Here is a 19,002-nt window from a genome sequence, read left to right on the forward strand (position 1 = left end):
TATGTACATCGTAGGTAATTGGCCGGTCGCGGTGGCCGAGCGGTTCTAGGCACTTCAGTCCGGAACCACGCGGCTGGTACGGTCGCAGTTTGGTATCCTGCCTCGGGCATGGATGTCCTTAGGTTAGTTAGGTTTTTGTTTAGGGGAATGATGACCTCAGCTGTTAAGTCCCATAGTGCTTAGAGCCATTTGAACCCATCGCAGGTAAATTTGAACATAGCTCGTCCGAGAGTGAACCCAGAGCTTTCTGAAAATTTGGTGTTGCCATTATGCAGCACAACCAGCCACAATATTGCGCAACACTGCGTCAATCGAAAGAAAAAAATAGAGCAGTTGGCAGGTAAGTTCTGAGCGCAATAGGAGCACTAAAAGTAGTACTAAAAGCAGTACGACCTATCCTAGTGAGGGTGTAGACCTACTCGCGATTTATCGATATCGTTCAAACAGGCCTCAGGATCCTAGTTTGCTTTCGTAACTTTGCGTAATAACGTGCGCAAGCGAGGAATGCGAGGTGCTGGTGGAACAGGGGCGCTGTGTCAGGAGTTCTGGGACTTGGCGCTTCCACGGGGCTGCTTTCCGGCTTATCGGTGTTGCTGGAGGGTAGGGCTCAGTGCGCGGGCGTCCGTTAAGCGTACGGGTCCGGACCGCATGGCGAGCCATGCGCGCGTGTGACCTTGAGATAGTGTCAGCTCATCCTGTGCAAGGCCGCGCCGCGCGGATATATCAGCTGGGCGATCGCTGCGCACTTCATTCCCACAGATACTGCAGTACCGATAGCACGTTACTCACCGACATCCACTGTGCCGGCGTCCGTAACAGGTTGGATTCACTCATATTGATATTCTGCTTCGTTGTTGTTGCAGTCTTCTGCTTCTACATCTATGGTCTGCAAAGCACCGTGACGTGCATGGCAGAGGGTACATTCAACTGTAGCAGTTATTAGGTTTTCTTCCTGTCCCATTCATGTATGGAGGGCGGGAATAACGATAGTGTGGTGTCACCGCCAGACACCACACTTGCTAGGTGGTAGCCTTTAAATCGACCGCCGTCTGTTAGTATACGTCTGACCCGCGTGTCGCCACTATCAGTGATTGCAGACCGAGCGCCGCCACACGGCACGTCTAGTCTAGAGAGACTTCCTAGCACTCGCCCGTTGTACAGCCGACTTTGCTAGCGATGGTTCATTGTCTACATATGCTCTCATTTGCCGAGACGACAGTTTAGCATAGCCTTCAGCTACGTCATTTGCTACGACCTAGCAAGGCGCCATATTCAGTTACTATTTTGAACATATAATATTGTGAATCATGTACCGTCAAGAGCGACGTTCATCATTAATGGATTAAAGTTAAGTCTGAAACTAATTACGTCCGCTTTCTGAATTCTCATTCCTTGTCATGTACCAGACCTCACGTCAGTATAGTTCTTCCCTCCTCACGCCAGCCTGCGTGAGCTAAAACGCGTGCATTTCGGCCTCCTCTAGTAAGACGGTGTTGGCTCTTCTGCCAACACTACAGATGGTTTGCATGCCTCTGTGCTGCATGAGCGATGTGTAGGGGGTTGTAGTACGTCCCGAGAGTAATCATTTAAAGCCAATTCTTGAAACTTAGGGCAGACTTTCTCAGGATGGTTTACATCTGTCTTCGAGGGTCTGCCAGTTCAGTTCCTTCATCTACATCTACGTGATTACTCTGCTGTTCACAATAAAGTGCCTGGCAGAGGGTTCAATGAACCACCTTGAAGCTGTCTCTCTACCGTTCCACTGTCGAACGGCACGCGGGGAAAACGAGCACTTAAATTTTTCTGTGCGAGCCCTGATTTCTCTTGGTTTATCGTAATGATCATTTCTCCCTATGTAGGTGGGTGCCAACAGAATGTTTTCGCAATCGGAGGAGAAAACTGTTGATTGAAATTTCATGAGAAGATCCCGTCGCAACGAAACACGCCTTTGTTTTAATGATTGCCACTCCAATTCACTTATCACGTCTGTGACATTATCTCCCCTATTTCGCTATAGTACAAAACGAACTGCCCTTCTTTGTACTTTTTCGATGTCATCCGTCAGTCCCACCTGATGTGGATCCCACGCTGCACAGCAATACTCCAGAATAGGGCGGACAAGCGTGGTGTATGCAGTCTCTTTAGTAGACCTGTTGCACCTTCTAAGTGTTCTGCCAATGGATTGGTTTGCTCTACCCAGAATATTATCTATGTGATCGTTCCAGGTTCGAATCCTGCCTCGGGCATGGATGTGTGTGATGTCCTTAGGTTAGTTAGGTTTAAGTAGTTCTAAGTTCTAAAGTTCTAGGGGACTGATGACCTCAGATGTTAAGTCCCATAGTGCTCAGAGCCATTTGAACCATTTTTTGAAAAAAATGGTTCTGAGCACTATGGGACTCAACTGCTGAGGTCATTAGTCTCCTAGAACTTAGAACTAGTTAAACCTAACTAACCTAAGGACATCACAAACATCCATGCCCGAGGCAGGATTCGAACCTGCGACCGTAGCGGTCTTGCGGTTCCAGACTGCAGCGCCTTTAACCGCACGAACCATTTTTTGATCTTTCCAATTTAGGTTATTTGTAATTGTAATCCCTAAGTATTTAGTTCAATTTACATCCTTCAGATTTGTGTGACTTGTCGCATAATCGAAATTTAGCTGATTTCCTTTAGTACTCATGTGAATAACTTCACACTCTTCCTTATTCAGAGTCAATTGCCACTTTTCGCACCATACAGATATCTTATCTAAATCATTTTGCAAGTCGTTTTGATCATCTGATGACTTTACAAGACGATAAATGACAACATCATCTGCAAACAACCTAAGACGGCTACTGAGATTGTCTCCTATGTCGTTAATGTAGATCAGGAACAACAGAGGGCCTATAACACTTCCTTGGGGAACGCCGGATATTACTTCTGTTTTACTCGATGACTTTCCGTCTATTACTACGAACTGTGACCTTTCTGACAGGAAATCACGAATCCAGTCACACAACTTCAGTGTCTCTGTGACAGTTTCCCACGAATTAAACAAATCTGTGACCATTCGTGCTGCCCTTCTCTGTATACGTTCAATGTCTGCTGTTAATCCTATCTGGTACAGGTCCCTTTTGTAGACTGATTGCACTTGGCCAGTATTCTACCAACAAACCTAACTTTACCACCTGCTTTACCCACGACTGTAGCTATGTGACCATTCCATTTCATATCGCTTCAGAGTACTGCACCCAGGTATTTGTACGAGTTGGCCGATTCCAACAGTGTCTCATTGACATTATAGTCATAGGAGTCTACGTTTTCTCATTTTGTGAAGTGCAAAATTTTACATTTCTGAACATTTAAAGCAAATTTCCAATCTCTGCACCACGTTGAAATCTTATTAACATCTGACTGAATATTCAAGCAGCTTCTCTCAGACAATACTTCATTATAAACAACTGCATCATCTGCAAAAAGCGTGATTTCATTATTAATATTGTCTGCAATGTCATTAACATACTACGTGAACAGTAAGGGTGCCAACACCCTACCCTGGGGCACACCCGAAATTACTTCTACATCTGACGGGTCTTTAGTCCAACCGTTGGTTTGAAGCGGCTCTGTATCCAGTGCAAGTTTCTTCATTTCTACACAGCTTCTGCAACTTACATACGCACGAACCAGCTTACGGATGTCTGCATCCATTTCCTTTCATTGCCAAACGAACTATTCATTGGTGCCTAAGTACGCGTCGTATTACCGGTACCTACTTTACGTTGTTTTGTGCCACATATCCCTTTCTCGTCAGCTGGATTCAGTACTTGAGCTAACCAATCACTTTTAGCATTCTTCCGTTACAACAGACTTCCAAAAGCTTCTATTTCCCTCTGGCCTATGCGGTTCATTGCACGAATTTCTCTTCCATACGAGGCAACACTTCACATACATATTTTCAAAATCACTTCCTAATATTTAAATTTATATTAGACTACGGACCCCCCTCCTCTCGGCTTCGCACGGATACCTCTAAATATCTACGATAGAATCATTTGTCTGGCGTAGTGGTAATTACATTATCATAATATTACCACGTGAACACGAAAACTGAACTACCGGCTTTTTAATATTAATTATACACGGAGACCAATGAAACTTATATAATTTGAAAGGCACTTTGCCATAGATGTGCACAAGGAAAAGGTATGTACGTAGCCGCTAAGAGTGGTAAAGAAGCAGATCCTTTCACATTCATAATTCTGATGACACCTTCCCTACCGCGCATTAAAGTCTCCAGCACGTGAACATCGAAAATTGAAATGCTAGCAATTTCCACCCTGTGTACTGACCAGGTGCAACGGTAGGGATAACGCATGAAGGTAAACAATGTTTCGTGAAAATGCATTCTACGGATTCTCATGTATAAATGTTACAGTTATTTCATTTGCAGTAACACAAGCGTACCGGGCATCTACAATGCCACAACTGCTACGTTGCTGAAGTTGTGAGCAGTGGAAAGCGAAACGTAGTAACCAAGCGGTCGGGGGCAACAAACGTTGTTTATTATCGTTGTTTTCTCACTTCTGTCTGAGAGTAAATGGGGCTAACTTTGTATTCGTTAGTCGTTGTCACCACAAACTTTGAAGTGTTCCTAATTTTCAATTTCTTCATTTTGATGGCTAGGACTTCCCTTATTATTCGGAGAATGTATTTGTTTTAAGTTATGCCTTGAAGAACAACACTAACGGGTTGGGCTGAAAGACGAAGAGCTGGAGACACAATTTTTGCACAGGCACAATAATAGGAGTAACGTTCACATTGATAATGATAATTCTGTTGTCGTTTTGAAGGATACATTTAAATGTGATTCTAAATAATTTTAACAGTTATAATTGCAGTTTCATGAATATACAGTGCATATTTCATAATGCAAATTATTTCAAATCAGAGACTACTGTACCGCAATACAACGGCATTCGCACTGTGTTGTCGTAAAGGGAAAGTTAGTGTGCCGCTGTTAACACAAAATTTACTCTTCAACGCACTGTATCAAAGACTCACTTCAAATGATCGATCGATTAAAGCGAAATCAAAGAATTGTTTCAAGAATACTCATAGCTACTATGCAGAATTTGTTATGGGTCAGTTCTCAGACTAAAATTTCAGCAACAGTTTTACGTGGAGATCATCACTTTAAGATACATGGCACTTTTTACCCCAGATTGGGTCCACTAACACAGTTGGTCGAAGTTCGACCACAAGCGATACTAGTACAGCTAAATCCCCGAACTCTGATTCTTTAAAGAATCGAACTGCCATGTATAAAACGCCTTCAAACGTGTGATTCCTTTACAAATGAGTCAATGTGTTAAAGCAGCAATATATCAATTCTTGTAAATGGCTATACACCTTTATCCGTATTTAACATTTGTTGATATTCATCATATAACCTTTCTTCAAGACACAATCCATTCTTTAAAAGGAAGGCCAGCGTTGGCCGTAATATTGATGTTTTATTGATATCAGAATCGATTTTCGATCACATAGTGATCATCTTCAGTGCTGTACAAATTAAACTCAGACACTGGTATCAAGTTATCAATAACCAAAACTGAGAAGCGATCACAATAACTGTTACTGTGATCGCTTTTCAGTTTTGGTTATTGATAACTTGATACCAGTGTCTTTAATTTGTACAGCACTGAAGATGATCACTATGTGATCGAAAATCGATTCTGCTTTCAATAAAACATCAATATTACGGCCAACGCTGGCCTTCCTTTTAACTTAACATATATGGTCGTTTTGCACACAGCACTCCATGGAGTCGCCAGTCAACAATCCATTCTGTTCATCTGATCTCCCAAGTCCTTTGCTGTCCGTAATAGAATCTCAGCGTCCTCGGAAAAGACTGAACGCTAACTACCTTTACAAATTTCTTTTGTGTTTCCTTTACTGCTTGCTTCATGTACACCCCGATTAGCATGAGGGATAGGTTACAACCCTGATCCACAACCTTCTCAACTTCACGTTCGTTTCAGGTTCTTCGCCTCTTACAACTCCTGTCTTATTCCTGTACAAGTTATAAATTAACTCCGACTCTACGTAACTCATCCCTCACAATTTCAGCATTACATAGATCATATTACATTTAACAGTGTTTCGGCGTGGGTTTGTCATTCAACCTGCGTATTAACAAGGGGAGGCAATGACATTGGGATCACGGACTTACTTCAAGCTTTGTACGCGTTTAGTAGGCCATTAAAACAATATCATGTGCAAGTAATAAGATGCGCTACTCTAGCAAATCCGAGAAAATCGGAAGAGAAGTTTTACGCGTGTATTATAGACTGAAGAGCCAAAGAATCTGGTACACCTGGCTAATATCGTGTAGGGCCGTCGCGAGCACGATGATGTGCGGCAGCACGACGTGGCGTGCACTGATGTCTGCAGTAGTGCTGGAGGGAACTGACACCATGAAACCTGTAGGTTTGTCCATAAATCCGTAAGAGTGCGGAGGGGTGGATATCTCTTCTTAACATCACGTTGCAAGGCACCCCAGATGTGCTCCATAATGTTCATGTCGGGGGAGTTTGATGGCCAGCGGAAGTGTTAGAATAGTGTGCCTGGAGACACTCTGTAGCAACTCTTGTCGTGTGAGGTGTCGCATTGTCCTGCTGGAATTGCCCAAGTCCGCCGGAGTGTACAATGGACATAAATGGATGCAGGTGATCAGACAGATTGCTTACGTACGTATCACCTGTCGGAGTTGTATCTACACGTATCAGGGGTCCAAATCACTCCAAGTGGACACGCCCCACACCATTACAGAGCCTCCACCAGCCTGAACAGTCCCCTACTGACATGCAGGGTCCATGGATTCGTGAGGTTGTCTCCATACCCGTACACGTCCATACGCTCTATACAATTTGAAACGAGATTCGTTCGACTAGGGAACATGTCTTCCGTCATCAACAGGCCACTGTCGGAGTTCACGGGCCCAGGTGAGACGTCAAGCTTTGAGTCGTGCAGGCATCAAGGGTACACGAGTGAGTCTTCGGCTCCGAAAGCACATGTCGATGATGTTTCGTCGAATAGTTTGCGCGCTGACACACGCTGATGGCCCGGCATTGAGATCTGTAGCAATATGCGGAAGGGTTTCACTTCTGTCACGTTGAACGATTCTCTTCAGTCGTCGTTGGTCCCGTCCTTACAAGATTTTTTTCCGGCCGCAGCGATGTCGGAGATCTGATGTTTTACCGGATTCCTGATATTCAGGGTACACTCGTGAAATGGTCGTACGGGAAAATCCCCTCTTGATCGCTACCCTGGAGATGCTGTGACACATCCTTCGTGCACCAACTATAACACGGCATTTAAACTCTCTGAAATCTTAATAACCTGCCATTGTACCAGCAGTAAGCGATCTAACAACTGCGCGAGACACTTGTTGTCTTATATAGGGGTTGCCGACCGCAGCGCCGTATTCTGCCTCTGTATTCGAATATGAATGTCTGTACCAGTTGCTTTGGTGCTTTAGTGTACGACTGATGTACTTTTGCGAGGGTACTGGCCATAAGGAGTCATTGTGGTTATTTGATTAACGTTCGCGCTTTGGGAGGGAGCTGTGGACGAGGCAAAGGTTTTTAATCGATATTTTTTCACCACTGGTCATTATTAAATGTACATGACTTTTGAGAGGTAATATAATAGAAAGGAACCCACGTGCATTTTCATGAAGTTGTAGTGAATATTATACGTTACTTGACTATTTACTATGTGTAATTTAATTTTCGAGGACGAGGGACAGGCTAGGAAAGTCCAAGTCAAACGTCGCTAAATAATGACACCACTGACGTTATTCGCCGTCAGTAATATAATAAGTCAGAGTGTGCCAGACCACAAGAGTAATGTACAGCTACTCGTCGAATTTGCTGTCGACATCACACATTGCAGGATGTTATTTTGTCATACAACATGGAAAACAGATATTGAAACCTCCTGCAAACAAACGTGGGTTTTTGCATTCTGTTACCTTTCAAATGTCATATCAATTAAACAACATAACCAGTGATGAAAAAAAAGATGAATAATTAAGTTTGGGTGGGAGTCGAACTGTCACCTCATACACGTTCGTCTTACGAAGCTCGAATGCTATGACTTTTTTTAAATCTCTTTTTGTTCGTTAATGTTCATTGAAGTTGTTCGCACCGAACGTCCGTTGGCACTCGTTAAAGTTCATCACTCAGTTCTTTTACCACACAGAGCAGCTACCCCTCTGGCCGAACTCGCTGAGCTACAGTGCCTGCCCCACTTGACCACCATGAATTCTAATGGGCCGCACTTAGGCACTGACACTTAAGCCACGTAACTGACGCGTGAAACTTCTCTGGAGATTTTCTCTTAATTTCCAGAGTAGTACACCCTACTGGTTTCACATTATGTTATTTTAATGGGCTACTAAAGGTGTACAAAGTTTGAAGTAAGCCTGTGATCCCAACGTCGTGTCCTCCCTCGTTGTATTATTCGAAAGTTCTGTGCTAATGGCGTGTGAGCAGGGCCTCCCGTCGGGTAAACCGCTCGCCGGGTGCAAGTCTTTCGATGTGACGCCACTTCGGCGACTTGCGGGTCGATGGGGATGAAATGATGATGATTAGGACAACATAACACCCAGTCTCTGAGTGGAGAAAATCTCCGACCCAGCCGGGAATCGAACCCGGACGCTTAGGATTGACAGTCCGTCGCGCAGACCACTTTTTTTTTTTTTTTAATCTCATTTTGTACGTTTTCGTTCGTTGTATCTGCTCGGGGCGGACGTCGAAAGACACCCGTTTCAGTTCGTTGTTGATCCATTAACTCAGTTTTTTTATTTTTTTATTACAGTGGGCAGCTAGCCCCCTGACCGAACACGCTGAGCTATCGTGCCGGCTATGACTCAGCTACCGGGGGCGGACAGTTCTGTGCTGTCTCACGTGTACTGTCCCCTACAATTCTCCTGAGCCCAAACTCATCATCCCCGACGTCGCCTCCTACCAATCATTCCCTGTTTAGGCCAATCGTGTGTATATTTGCCTTATTAAAACGTCCGCAGCTCGTGGTCTTCCGGTAGCGTTCTCGCTTCCCGAGCACGGGGTCCGGGGTTCCATTCCCGGCGGGTCAGGGATTTTCACTTACTTGCCGCGAGATGACTGGGTGTTATTGTGTCGTGTTCATCATCATCATTCGTCCCCACTACGTTCGGAGGAAGGCAATGGCATACCGCCTCCACTAGGACCTTGCCTAGTACAGCGGTGCGGGTCTCCTGCATCGTCCCCTACGCTCTGTTACGGAGTATGGGACTTCATCATCATCATCTTATTAAAACACTGATATTTCGCGACATATGCCTTCCTCGAAATCAGACTATTTCATGGAATTATCAGCACTGCCTGGGAAACAGGAATAGAGAAAAGGTATACCAGGTCTTAGTCTCATCAAGTAAACTATTCAGTCGTGTTATAAATTTGAAGCTGCAGCCTGTCAGTGACAGAGTTTATGCTCTTTTTTTTTTTTTTTTTTTGGTCATCAGTCTACTGACTGGTTTGATGCGGCCCGCCACGAATTCCTTTCCTGTGCTAACCTCTTCATCTCAGAGTAGCACTTGCAACCTACGTCCTCAATTATCTGCTTGACGTATTCCAATCTCTGTCTTCCTCTGCAGTTTTTGCCCTCTACAACTCCCTCTAGTACCATGCAAGTCATTCCCTCATGTCTTAGCAGATGTCCTATCATCCTGTCCCTTCTCCTTATCAGTGTTTTCCACATATTCCTTTCCTCTCCGATTCTGCGTAGAACCTCCTCATTCCTTACCTTATCAGTCCACCTAATTTTCAACATTCGCCTATAGCACCACATCTCAAATGCTTCGATTCTCTTCTGTTCCGGTTTTCCCACAGTCCAAGTTTCACTACCATACAATGCTGTACTCCAGACGCACATCCTCAGAAATTTCTTCCTCAAATTAAGGCCGGTATTTGATATTAGTAGACTTCTCTTGGCCAGAAATGCCTTTTTTACCATAGCGAGTCTGCTTTTGATGTCCTCCTTGCTCCGTCCGTCATTGGTTATTTTACTGCCTAGGTAGCAGAATTCCTTAACTTCATTGACTTCGTGACCATCAATCCTGATGTTAAATTTCTCGCTGTTCTCATTTCTACTACTTCTCATTACCTTCGTCTTTCTCCGATTTACTCTCAAACGATACTGTGTACTCATTAGACTGTTCATTCCGTTCAGCAGATCATTTAATTCTTCTTCACTTTCACTCAGGATAGCAATGTCATCGGCGAATCGTATCATTGATATCCTTTCACCTTGTATTTTAATTCCACTCCTGAACCTTTCTTTTATTTCCATCATTGGTTCCTCGATGTACAGATTCAAGAGTAGGGGCGAAAGGCTACAGCCTTGTCTTACACCCTTCTTAATACGAGCACTTCGTTCTTGATCGTCCACTCTTATTATTCCCTCTTGGTTGTTGTACATATTGTATATGACCCGTCTCTCCCTATAGCTTACTCCCACTTTTTTCAGAATCTCGAACAGCTTGCACCATTTTATATTGTCGAACGCTTTTTCCAGGTCGACAAATCCTATGAAAGTGTCTTGGTTTTTCTTTAGCCTTGCTTCCATTATTAGCCGTAACGTCAGAATTGCCTCTCTCGTCCCTTTACTTTTCCTAAAGCCAAACTGATCGTCACCTAGCGCATTTCTCTATTATGAACATATAAAGCTAATTTGCCAGACACATAGATTAAACGTGGCACTCACTTCTTGCGAAATCATCCTTGTACAAATGCACTTGGTACTGAAATCTCTTTACATTTTAGTTGAAACTTGATATTTCACATATTTGTATCATATCTGCCATCAAGAGATGGCTGACTGCCCGGATCAATGTGTGACTCTCATAGCACAACTGGGAAGAATTCCGTCCTCACCACTTTAGCACAGAGGGGCCACAGAGTTTTAGTAGTTTGCAATATATATTATCAAAATTAAAACAACTGTTTACTTTCACCTCCATTTTATCTCACATAACTGATGCCTGTAGACTGTCTATTGCACGTGACCAGGCATCCTTGCAGATTCTGATAATAGTTCATTGGAACCTGCTTAGAGCATAAGTTAAAAATAATAACAATAATAATACTACAAATAATTGCAATGTGGACATAGATATTAGATTAATTTTACTCCTATTAAGATAGTGAAGTATATATACAGTATTCCTTTCTAGTGCACTGACGATACTGTAGCAGAAATGAACGGCGTCAAATACAAAAAATCAAGTCTTCCAAAGAAGTCAATATGGAAGAGCAAGAAAGATAAACAGCAGGGGGAATTTTGAGGAACGAAAAATAATAGCATAAAGTTAGAATAACGAAATAATAGGATAAATTAGAAGAACGAGAGTTAATAGGACAAAACTGATAGAAACAGTGATTGGAAAAACTGGGGTATCATTTGCGATGTGAGAGAAAGGACAGAGGCCAGATAACTTGGATAAGCTGATAAAGAAGCTACGCTACTGATAACAGGAAATGCAGTTGTGAAACTTACATCTCTGATAACATGAGAACATTTGGTTTCGTCTTCTGTCCACCGTGGTATTGGATCTGAAGCAGTTAGGTCGGTAAGTTGCGCTACACATGCAAAGCAGAAATAGAGAAGGAGGTGCAAAATGATTTAACGTTATGAATGGATACATCAAGTGCTGTTACAGAACGACGACAGTCATCTAATGTTCAAAGCGAAACACTGCATTGGTAGACTGGTTGTATTGTCTTGTAATAACGATTGCACGTACGTACGCAACCAGATGTTGACTTTAATTTTTTTCGAAGCATTTCGACCCATTAGTGTACATCCTCGGATTTCAAGACGTATATGTAACTCGGGTATTATATAGTATTAATTAGATCCTCATTGTCTATTGAGATACAAGAGTCTTGACAAGATTATAACATCTCACTTTCCAGAAAGCTACATTTATTGCGACACTTATCTTTTATAATCTCCAAGATGTTCCAGGTAGCTTAATAATGGTTCAGCACTCATCTCTTAGGCTTAATTCATTGTGCTGTAGTAACGTTACTTACAACTAATTAAGCGTGTCACAGAATTTAGTGGAAATTGAGGCAGAGAACAAAATTTAATTCTACCTATCTCCAGTGATTGCTCGTAGTTCATTTGCGGATACAGCCATGATGTTGATGTCTACGAGTTCCCCAAGTTTTATTTGTTTTAAATAAAATTCTAATTGTAATTTCATTATTTATTCACAATCTGTTCACATTTTCTAGGAAACACACTTCACACTTCCTTTTTAACAAATAACACAGGACAAAGAGATGAAGACAAAAGACATACAGCTGTTGCGTCTGAAATTTCAGCAAAAAATCTCCTGCTTTTTGTACGTATTAAAGCAGAAGATCAACTGACTTACACCTGGCGCTCAGTCAACCATTACAAAAACTCTGCTTTGGCGTGAGAACGATCGAAAAAATAACTTACTCGAATGTTGACAAATCATAAAGCATATGTTAATCAAAAGTGCTTATATATACTTTATAAATCTACAGTTTCAATGCAACAAAACAGTAATATTTATCATGCAATTTAACTTCGTTTTGTTTCCGAAATTTCTAGAATATAAAACCTATGCATCTTTGTTTGCATTAATATTTTGAAGAACATTTCTTTAAATAAATTATTTCCAATAAATTTACCCACGTTATTCCAGTTAGCAAGATGGATAATAAATTAAAATATTTAATCTTTGAAATAAAACGTTGACTACAATTACGACTTTCTCAATTCATACGTGGAAGGAAGCATAAAAGAAAAATTAATACTACTTCTACAAATGCTATTATTCTTCCATGTTTGAATGTTTATTTGTTCCAAATGAGATAATAGCGTGACGAACTTTCTTTGAGAAATCTTACGTTTAAGTATCGTGCAACTCATAACAAATGACTATTCACATTAAGTGCTGACGGGAACAGATGTAGCATATCTGTATTAGCCTAAATCGTTATTCAGCTATAAACATGCACTTAAAACTACTAATCCCATACTGTGATAGCGATCTCATGATATTGTTAACTTAGCTGTCCCCTGATGCTTTGCATGATCGATATCGTATCGCTCTCTACAAGAAATGGAAAGAATAACACACGTACAGTAAAAATATTACATATGCTGATGTGTTAACTGCAACATAATATCGCCAGAAAGCATTTACACATCAGAACCTATCAAATATGCTACATCTTAGCATTAGGAAATATGTATCATTTTCCCATTATATACTTTCATTGTAGAATTGTAATGAGGAAACCATTTAAAACTCTCGATGAACGATGTGAAGTAGAAGAAATTGAAACTTTGTCAGTGACATTGTTGTGCTGTTAGAGACGCTAAAGACTTGGTGACAATAATCACAAATACAGACGACACTTCAAACCTAATTGGCAAGATATCAAACAATTTAAAATACTCCATCGATTAACGGAAACCACGAAATCAATTTTTTGGGGTAACTATGGATGTACTGCTGCCAGCCAGGTTAGCCGAGAGCGCTAATGCGCTGATTGCTGGACTCGGGTAGGCGCGCCGGCCCCGGATCGAATCCGCCCGCCGGATTAACGACGAGGGCCGGTGTGCTGGCCAGCCTGGATGTGGTTTTTAGGCGGTTTTCCACGTCCCTCTAGGTGAATACCGGGCTGGTCCCCACGTCCCGCCTCAGTTACACGACTCACAGACATTTGATGCACTCTGCACTTTTCCATGATCTACCCTAGACGCAGACAGATGGGGTACTCTGATTCCATCCTGGGGGGGTACGGGATGGCAGGAGGAAGGACATCCAGCCATCCCTTCACATTAACATGCCAAATCCGATTTAACCACGCCAACCCTGCGCACAATGCGGGACAAAGGCGCAAGCGATAGCAGTAGCGATAGGGATGTACTGCTATTACGAAAAATATATGACACTGTAATGTATTTTCTGAAGTGAAGCAAAATTTTTGCAGTGTGGAAAAGAAACTACACAACTATTTTAGAAGTAGTTAATTACATATTTAGTACTAAGCATGTTTGCAAAACTACAAACGCAATTGATATCCTCATAAACATCTGTAAATCTTATTTCTGTGCTTCGTTTTTCTATATTTGAGTTTCTGGAGCACTATTACATCTTTGTGACTGGTTCATCTACGTTGCAGAATTTGACGTACACAAGTGAATGATATAGGTGATGTGTGCATTTCTAGATAACAGGACACTCAAAATTTACATTTTCCACTGCAACTATGAAGCAAAATCACAATGCAGACCAAAAACTATTGCAAGTTAACATTAAACTTAATTATGTTCTTAGAACATTTTAGTAGCTTACACACAGGAAGAGTAGCATTTAATACGTAAGATATAAAAATAAATGTCAACCCGCCAGGGCAACCGAGACTGCTAACGCGCTGCTTCCTGGACTCGGGTAGGCGAGCCGACCCGGATCGAATCTGCCCACCGGATTAACGACGAGGGCTGGTGTGCCAGCCAGCCTGGATGTGGTTTTTAGGCGGTTTTCCACATCCTCCTAGGTGAGTACCGGGCTGGTCCCCATGTCCCACCTCCATTACACGACTCGCAGACATTTGAAACACATTCACGCTGTTTCACGATTTACACTAGACGCAGACAGCTCGAGTACACTACTTCCTTCCCGGGGGGTATGGGGTGGTTGCAGTAAGGGCATCTGACCACCCCTTTAAATTAACCATGCCAGTTCCGTACTTAACCCTGCCGACCCTGCGCACAATGTGGGATAAAGGCAGTGGCAAAAGAAAGATACAAAAATAAATGCCAGTCAAAAATTAAACAGTGCCCGCCATCCATGTGGAGCACGTATTGGTCTCACTGCGGACTTCTAGTCACACACAAATGATATCATAAAAGTGTATGGGCCCGAAGATGGCGTTGACGCAACGTCGAAACTAGTAGCCAAATAAATATGAAATCTTAAGTACAGCAGGATGAGTTTCATTTTAATAAAAATTGTACCAGTTGATGTCCCACCATGATCCAATTTAAATATGGATGTATGAAGAACCTCAGTGTTGACAATAGCTCTACTCTCTACATGCATGTGCCATTTGTTGATGACCCTAATGCAATGCCTTGATTTCAGGATGGAGAAGACCCACATCTCGGTAGCTGCACTGTTGCTGGTGCTGGTGTCACTCACGGAGCCCTGCGAGTCGGCTAAGATCCTGGGCCTGATGAGCACGGCGTCGCCCAGTCACTACCACTTCAACCGCGCCCTCATGCTCGAGCTGGCCCGCAGGGGCCACCAGGTGACCGTCTTCACCCCAGACGTGGAGAAAAGCCCGGTCCCCAACTACCGGCTCATCCTCTCCGAGAGGGGCTACGAGGGCCTGCGGGAGGGGGAGGAAGAGCAGTTCGAGGACCTGGCAGAACGCAGCCACTGGTACCTGGCCAAACAGCTGTTCGACTGGGGCGAGATGTGCTGCGACCACGCCATCAACTCCGAAGGCGGTCGCCGGCTGATGGAGCTCACCAAAAACGAAACCTTCGACTTGATCATAGCCGAAGTGATGATACAGGAGTGCCTCTTGGGATTCGTACACGAGTTCGGAAATCCCCCTCTCATTGGGATCATAGCCTACGGGAGTCCTCCGTGGGCCAACGAGCTGATGGGGAACTTCCACAACCCCGCCTACGTGAACACCTACACCTTGCAGCATACGGACCACATGACGTTCCTGCAGAGGGTCCACAACTTCGTGTTCGACACAGCTGTCGGCCTCTACCGCAAATACCACTACTTGCCAGTGCAGGACGAGATCGCTCGGAAGTTCTTTGGCAAGTCTGTGCCTCCGCCCAGTGAAATAGAGAAGAATTTTCAGTTTGTGATGGTGAATGCGCACTTCAGCTTCGACTACCCGAAGCCTCTGGTGCCGGCCATTATAGAGATTGGTGGATTGCAAGTGGAACCACCGAAGCCACTGCCTAAGGTAAAGATAAACCTAAGATATTTACTTAAAAATTTCGAATGCGGCTGCGCTTCAGCAACGGCTAGAGGTCAGTAAACGAATGAAAAGCAGCCCACCTGTTGCAATGTAAGTTGGTTTTATTCAAACTTTTGCCATGGTTTCGACGGATTTAATCCAGTCTTCTTCAGTAAACGTGTAGGCCGAAGATAATGCAACAGCAATAACTCGGAAACATACCGGGTGACAACTGTTGAACTACATGAAATAAAACCTCATAACTTCTGAACGGTTTGCTTTAGGACATTGAAACTGCATGGCTCGTCGCGTGGCATTGGGAATTAGTATGCGCTGGATGGTTTGGTTTAGCGACGAAGCCTATTTTCATTCGGATGGGTTCGTCAATAAGCAAAATCGTAAAGTTTTGAATAATACTTTGTGTTCCAGAATAAATATCTAATTCATAAAATCAGAGTTAGAGGATTCAGTGAAAGAAATTGGGAAACTAGAATTTTTTAGCCTGTTTGACATAAAATATCGAATTTCAGTGTATTCTACATCTACATGGATACTCTGCAAATAACACTTAACTGCTTGGCAGAGGGTTCATCGAACCATCTTCACAATATCTGTTACGATAGGTTGTGTTGAGCTGACTGCAATCTGATTACAAAGAACTATTTACAAAGCATCTTCTGTGGTTACTGGTGTTTCTTTACATAATCTGCTCCTTCCCCTCTTGCTAGCAGTCGACAGGCTCCACTTCACATCTGCACTTGGCAGTTTTTGGCATTCCGCGTTATTTATTGTGCTGCATTATTTACGATTGATTTCTTAAATGTTTAGAAATTCTTCCAATCCATATGTGGCATACAGCAAACCAGTGCTTAACAGTATTGGTTAAAAACAGTATTGGTTGCAATTTTAGTTTTTAGTTTTCAACGACGCGGTTCCCCTTATTTAGGCATCTTCAGGTTATCGCGTCCATCTAGAAAAAATAACCTGTAGATGCCTAAATAAGGCGAAACGCGTCGTTGAAAAATAAAAAAATAAAATTGCAACCAAGATAAACACTGTGGCAATGAAGAATAAAAGCAGTTAAGAACGTCCCTATATAAGTTCCGTCCAAATATTTTCGGATTCGGAGGGGCAAGCTCGTGACTGAAATTTCGTGAGAAAATTCCACCGCAATGGAAAACGCCATCCCAATTCCTGTATCATCTCAGTGACAGTCTCTCCGCTATTTCGCGATAATACAAAACGTGCTGCTCTTCTTTGTACGTTCTCAATGTACTCCGTTAACCCTATCTGGTAAGGATCCCAGATTACACAGCAGTACAGTACTCATGTATATATCTGCCACTATATTGCGATTTCTGAGGTCGTGTGCATCATTTCTTCGGTTCGGGGTTACTGTGACCATTGGCTATTATTACCCCAGGATTACAGATAGACAGTTTAATAAACATCGTTGGTGTAAGCACAGTATGGATCTAAGGTATACAAAAATTAACCATCGGGAAGGCTCATTTGTAATTGTTAATCTGTCTACAACTAAGAAAAACAAATGCCAGAAATGTATTGCTCAAATTGCAAGCTGTTGTAGTTCAGGCAGTGATTCAGGTAGAACATATAATGCCGAATATCTCCGGAAACATGGAATGAAGTTTGTTTGGCCATAAGTGCCAGATATTGTCTCGACGAGTGAAGAACAGACAGCATTATTCTAACTGCATTGGATGTTCTGAAACGAGGATTTAGGTCTAAGATGAAAGAAATTGAAGGTATTATGATCAGCTAAATTTGGAGCTATGTGTGTGGTATTCCATCTTAGTATCTTTCATTGTATTTATATACCGTACTAGGCCTTCTCTTTTATGAGACTTAATAAAACGCTTAAGAAAAGCTTAGATCTAAGTATTTATTTCTGGGTGGTCAAAGTTTCATTGCGTTCTTTTCAGTACAAATGGAGCGGTAGCTGACAGTAGTGGTGGAAGAATAGGGCGGTCATTGTATCCCCAAATCCATGCTAATTTTGAGCACATACATTTTTTTCCCCTTTCCTCCTCCGCATTCTAGAAAATGTATTGTCCTAATTAGTACGTAATCCTTTCATTCAAGCCCCTATGTTCACTAACATAAATACCACAGAAGCTAAAAAACTGACCGATTTTCACATTAAAATGTGATAACCATGACTAAGTATACCTGGTTTACGGTAATTTCTCAATTTGTCTGCCGTATTATTAACGAGCAAAGTGTATGAAGTCACATAGCTAGCAAACCTGGTGGGTTTGGAACATTTCTCCTCAGTTCTTTCTCCGTGTAAAACTAATGTATCCCTCACGTAGCATGTTTATAGGTGTAGTTGTAATAACACAAAAATACAAGTCATGAATCACATATATGCAAAAATTGGTTGAAACTGCTCAGTTCATCCCTGACTCGTGCTTCTAGGTCGCCACCCCAATTCCTATGGGAGGTTGGTGTTTCTTATCCAAATTATGCTTCTTTCCAGGCGCTTAAGTGATAAACGTACCAAGCAAGTTTTACTGAAATCGATCCAATGAAAAATCATAAGGCGAAGAAATGTAGTTACTGCTGTTGCAAACCCGACACCAAGAGACAAACACACTCCCGACTTGTGGCGGATTTTTCACATCATTTTCTCTCTCTTTGCCCTTTCCTCTTGCTAATGGTAGAGGTGGTTAAAACATACACTATGTGATCAAAAGTATCCAGACACCCCCCAAAAAATACGTTTCTCATATTAGGGGCATTGTGCTGCCACCTGCTGTGAGGTACTCCAAATCAGCGACCTCAATAGTCATTAGACATCGTCAGAGAGCAGAATGGGGCGCTCCGCGGAACTCACGTACTTCGAACGTGATGGGGCGATTGGGTGTCACTTCCACACTCCTAAACATCCCTAGGTCCCTGTTTCCGATGTGATAGTGAAGTG

The 19,002-nt window shown here is 42.6% G+C and overlaps 1 protein-coding gene across 1 annotated transcript in view; it reads left to right on the forward strand.

Annotated features, from left to right (window-relative positions):
- The first annotated feature begins 762 nt into the window (after window positions 1-762).
- Window positions 763-19,002, forward strand: part of LOC124551065 (UDP-glucosyltransferase 2-like) — a 44,864-nt gene continuing 26,624 nt past the window's right edge. The window contains exons 1-2 of the mRNA XM_047125950.1: window positions 763-819; window positions 15,218-16,064. Coding sequence (XP_046981906.1) covers window positions 15,219-16,064 — 846 coding nt within the window. The 5' untranslated portion in view covers window positions 763-819; window position 15,218. The remainder of the gene's footprint in view (window positions 820-15,217; window positions 16,065-19,002) is intronic.

This window comes from Schistocerca americana, chromosome 9 (assembly GCF_021461395.2).
Source record: "Schistocerca americana isolate TAMUIC-IGC-003095 chromosome 9, iqSchAmer2.1, whole genome shotgun sequence".
Classification (NCBI taxonomy): domain Eukaryota; kingdom Metazoa; phylum Arthropoda; class Insecta; order Orthoptera; family Acrididae; genus Schistocerca; species Schistocerca americana.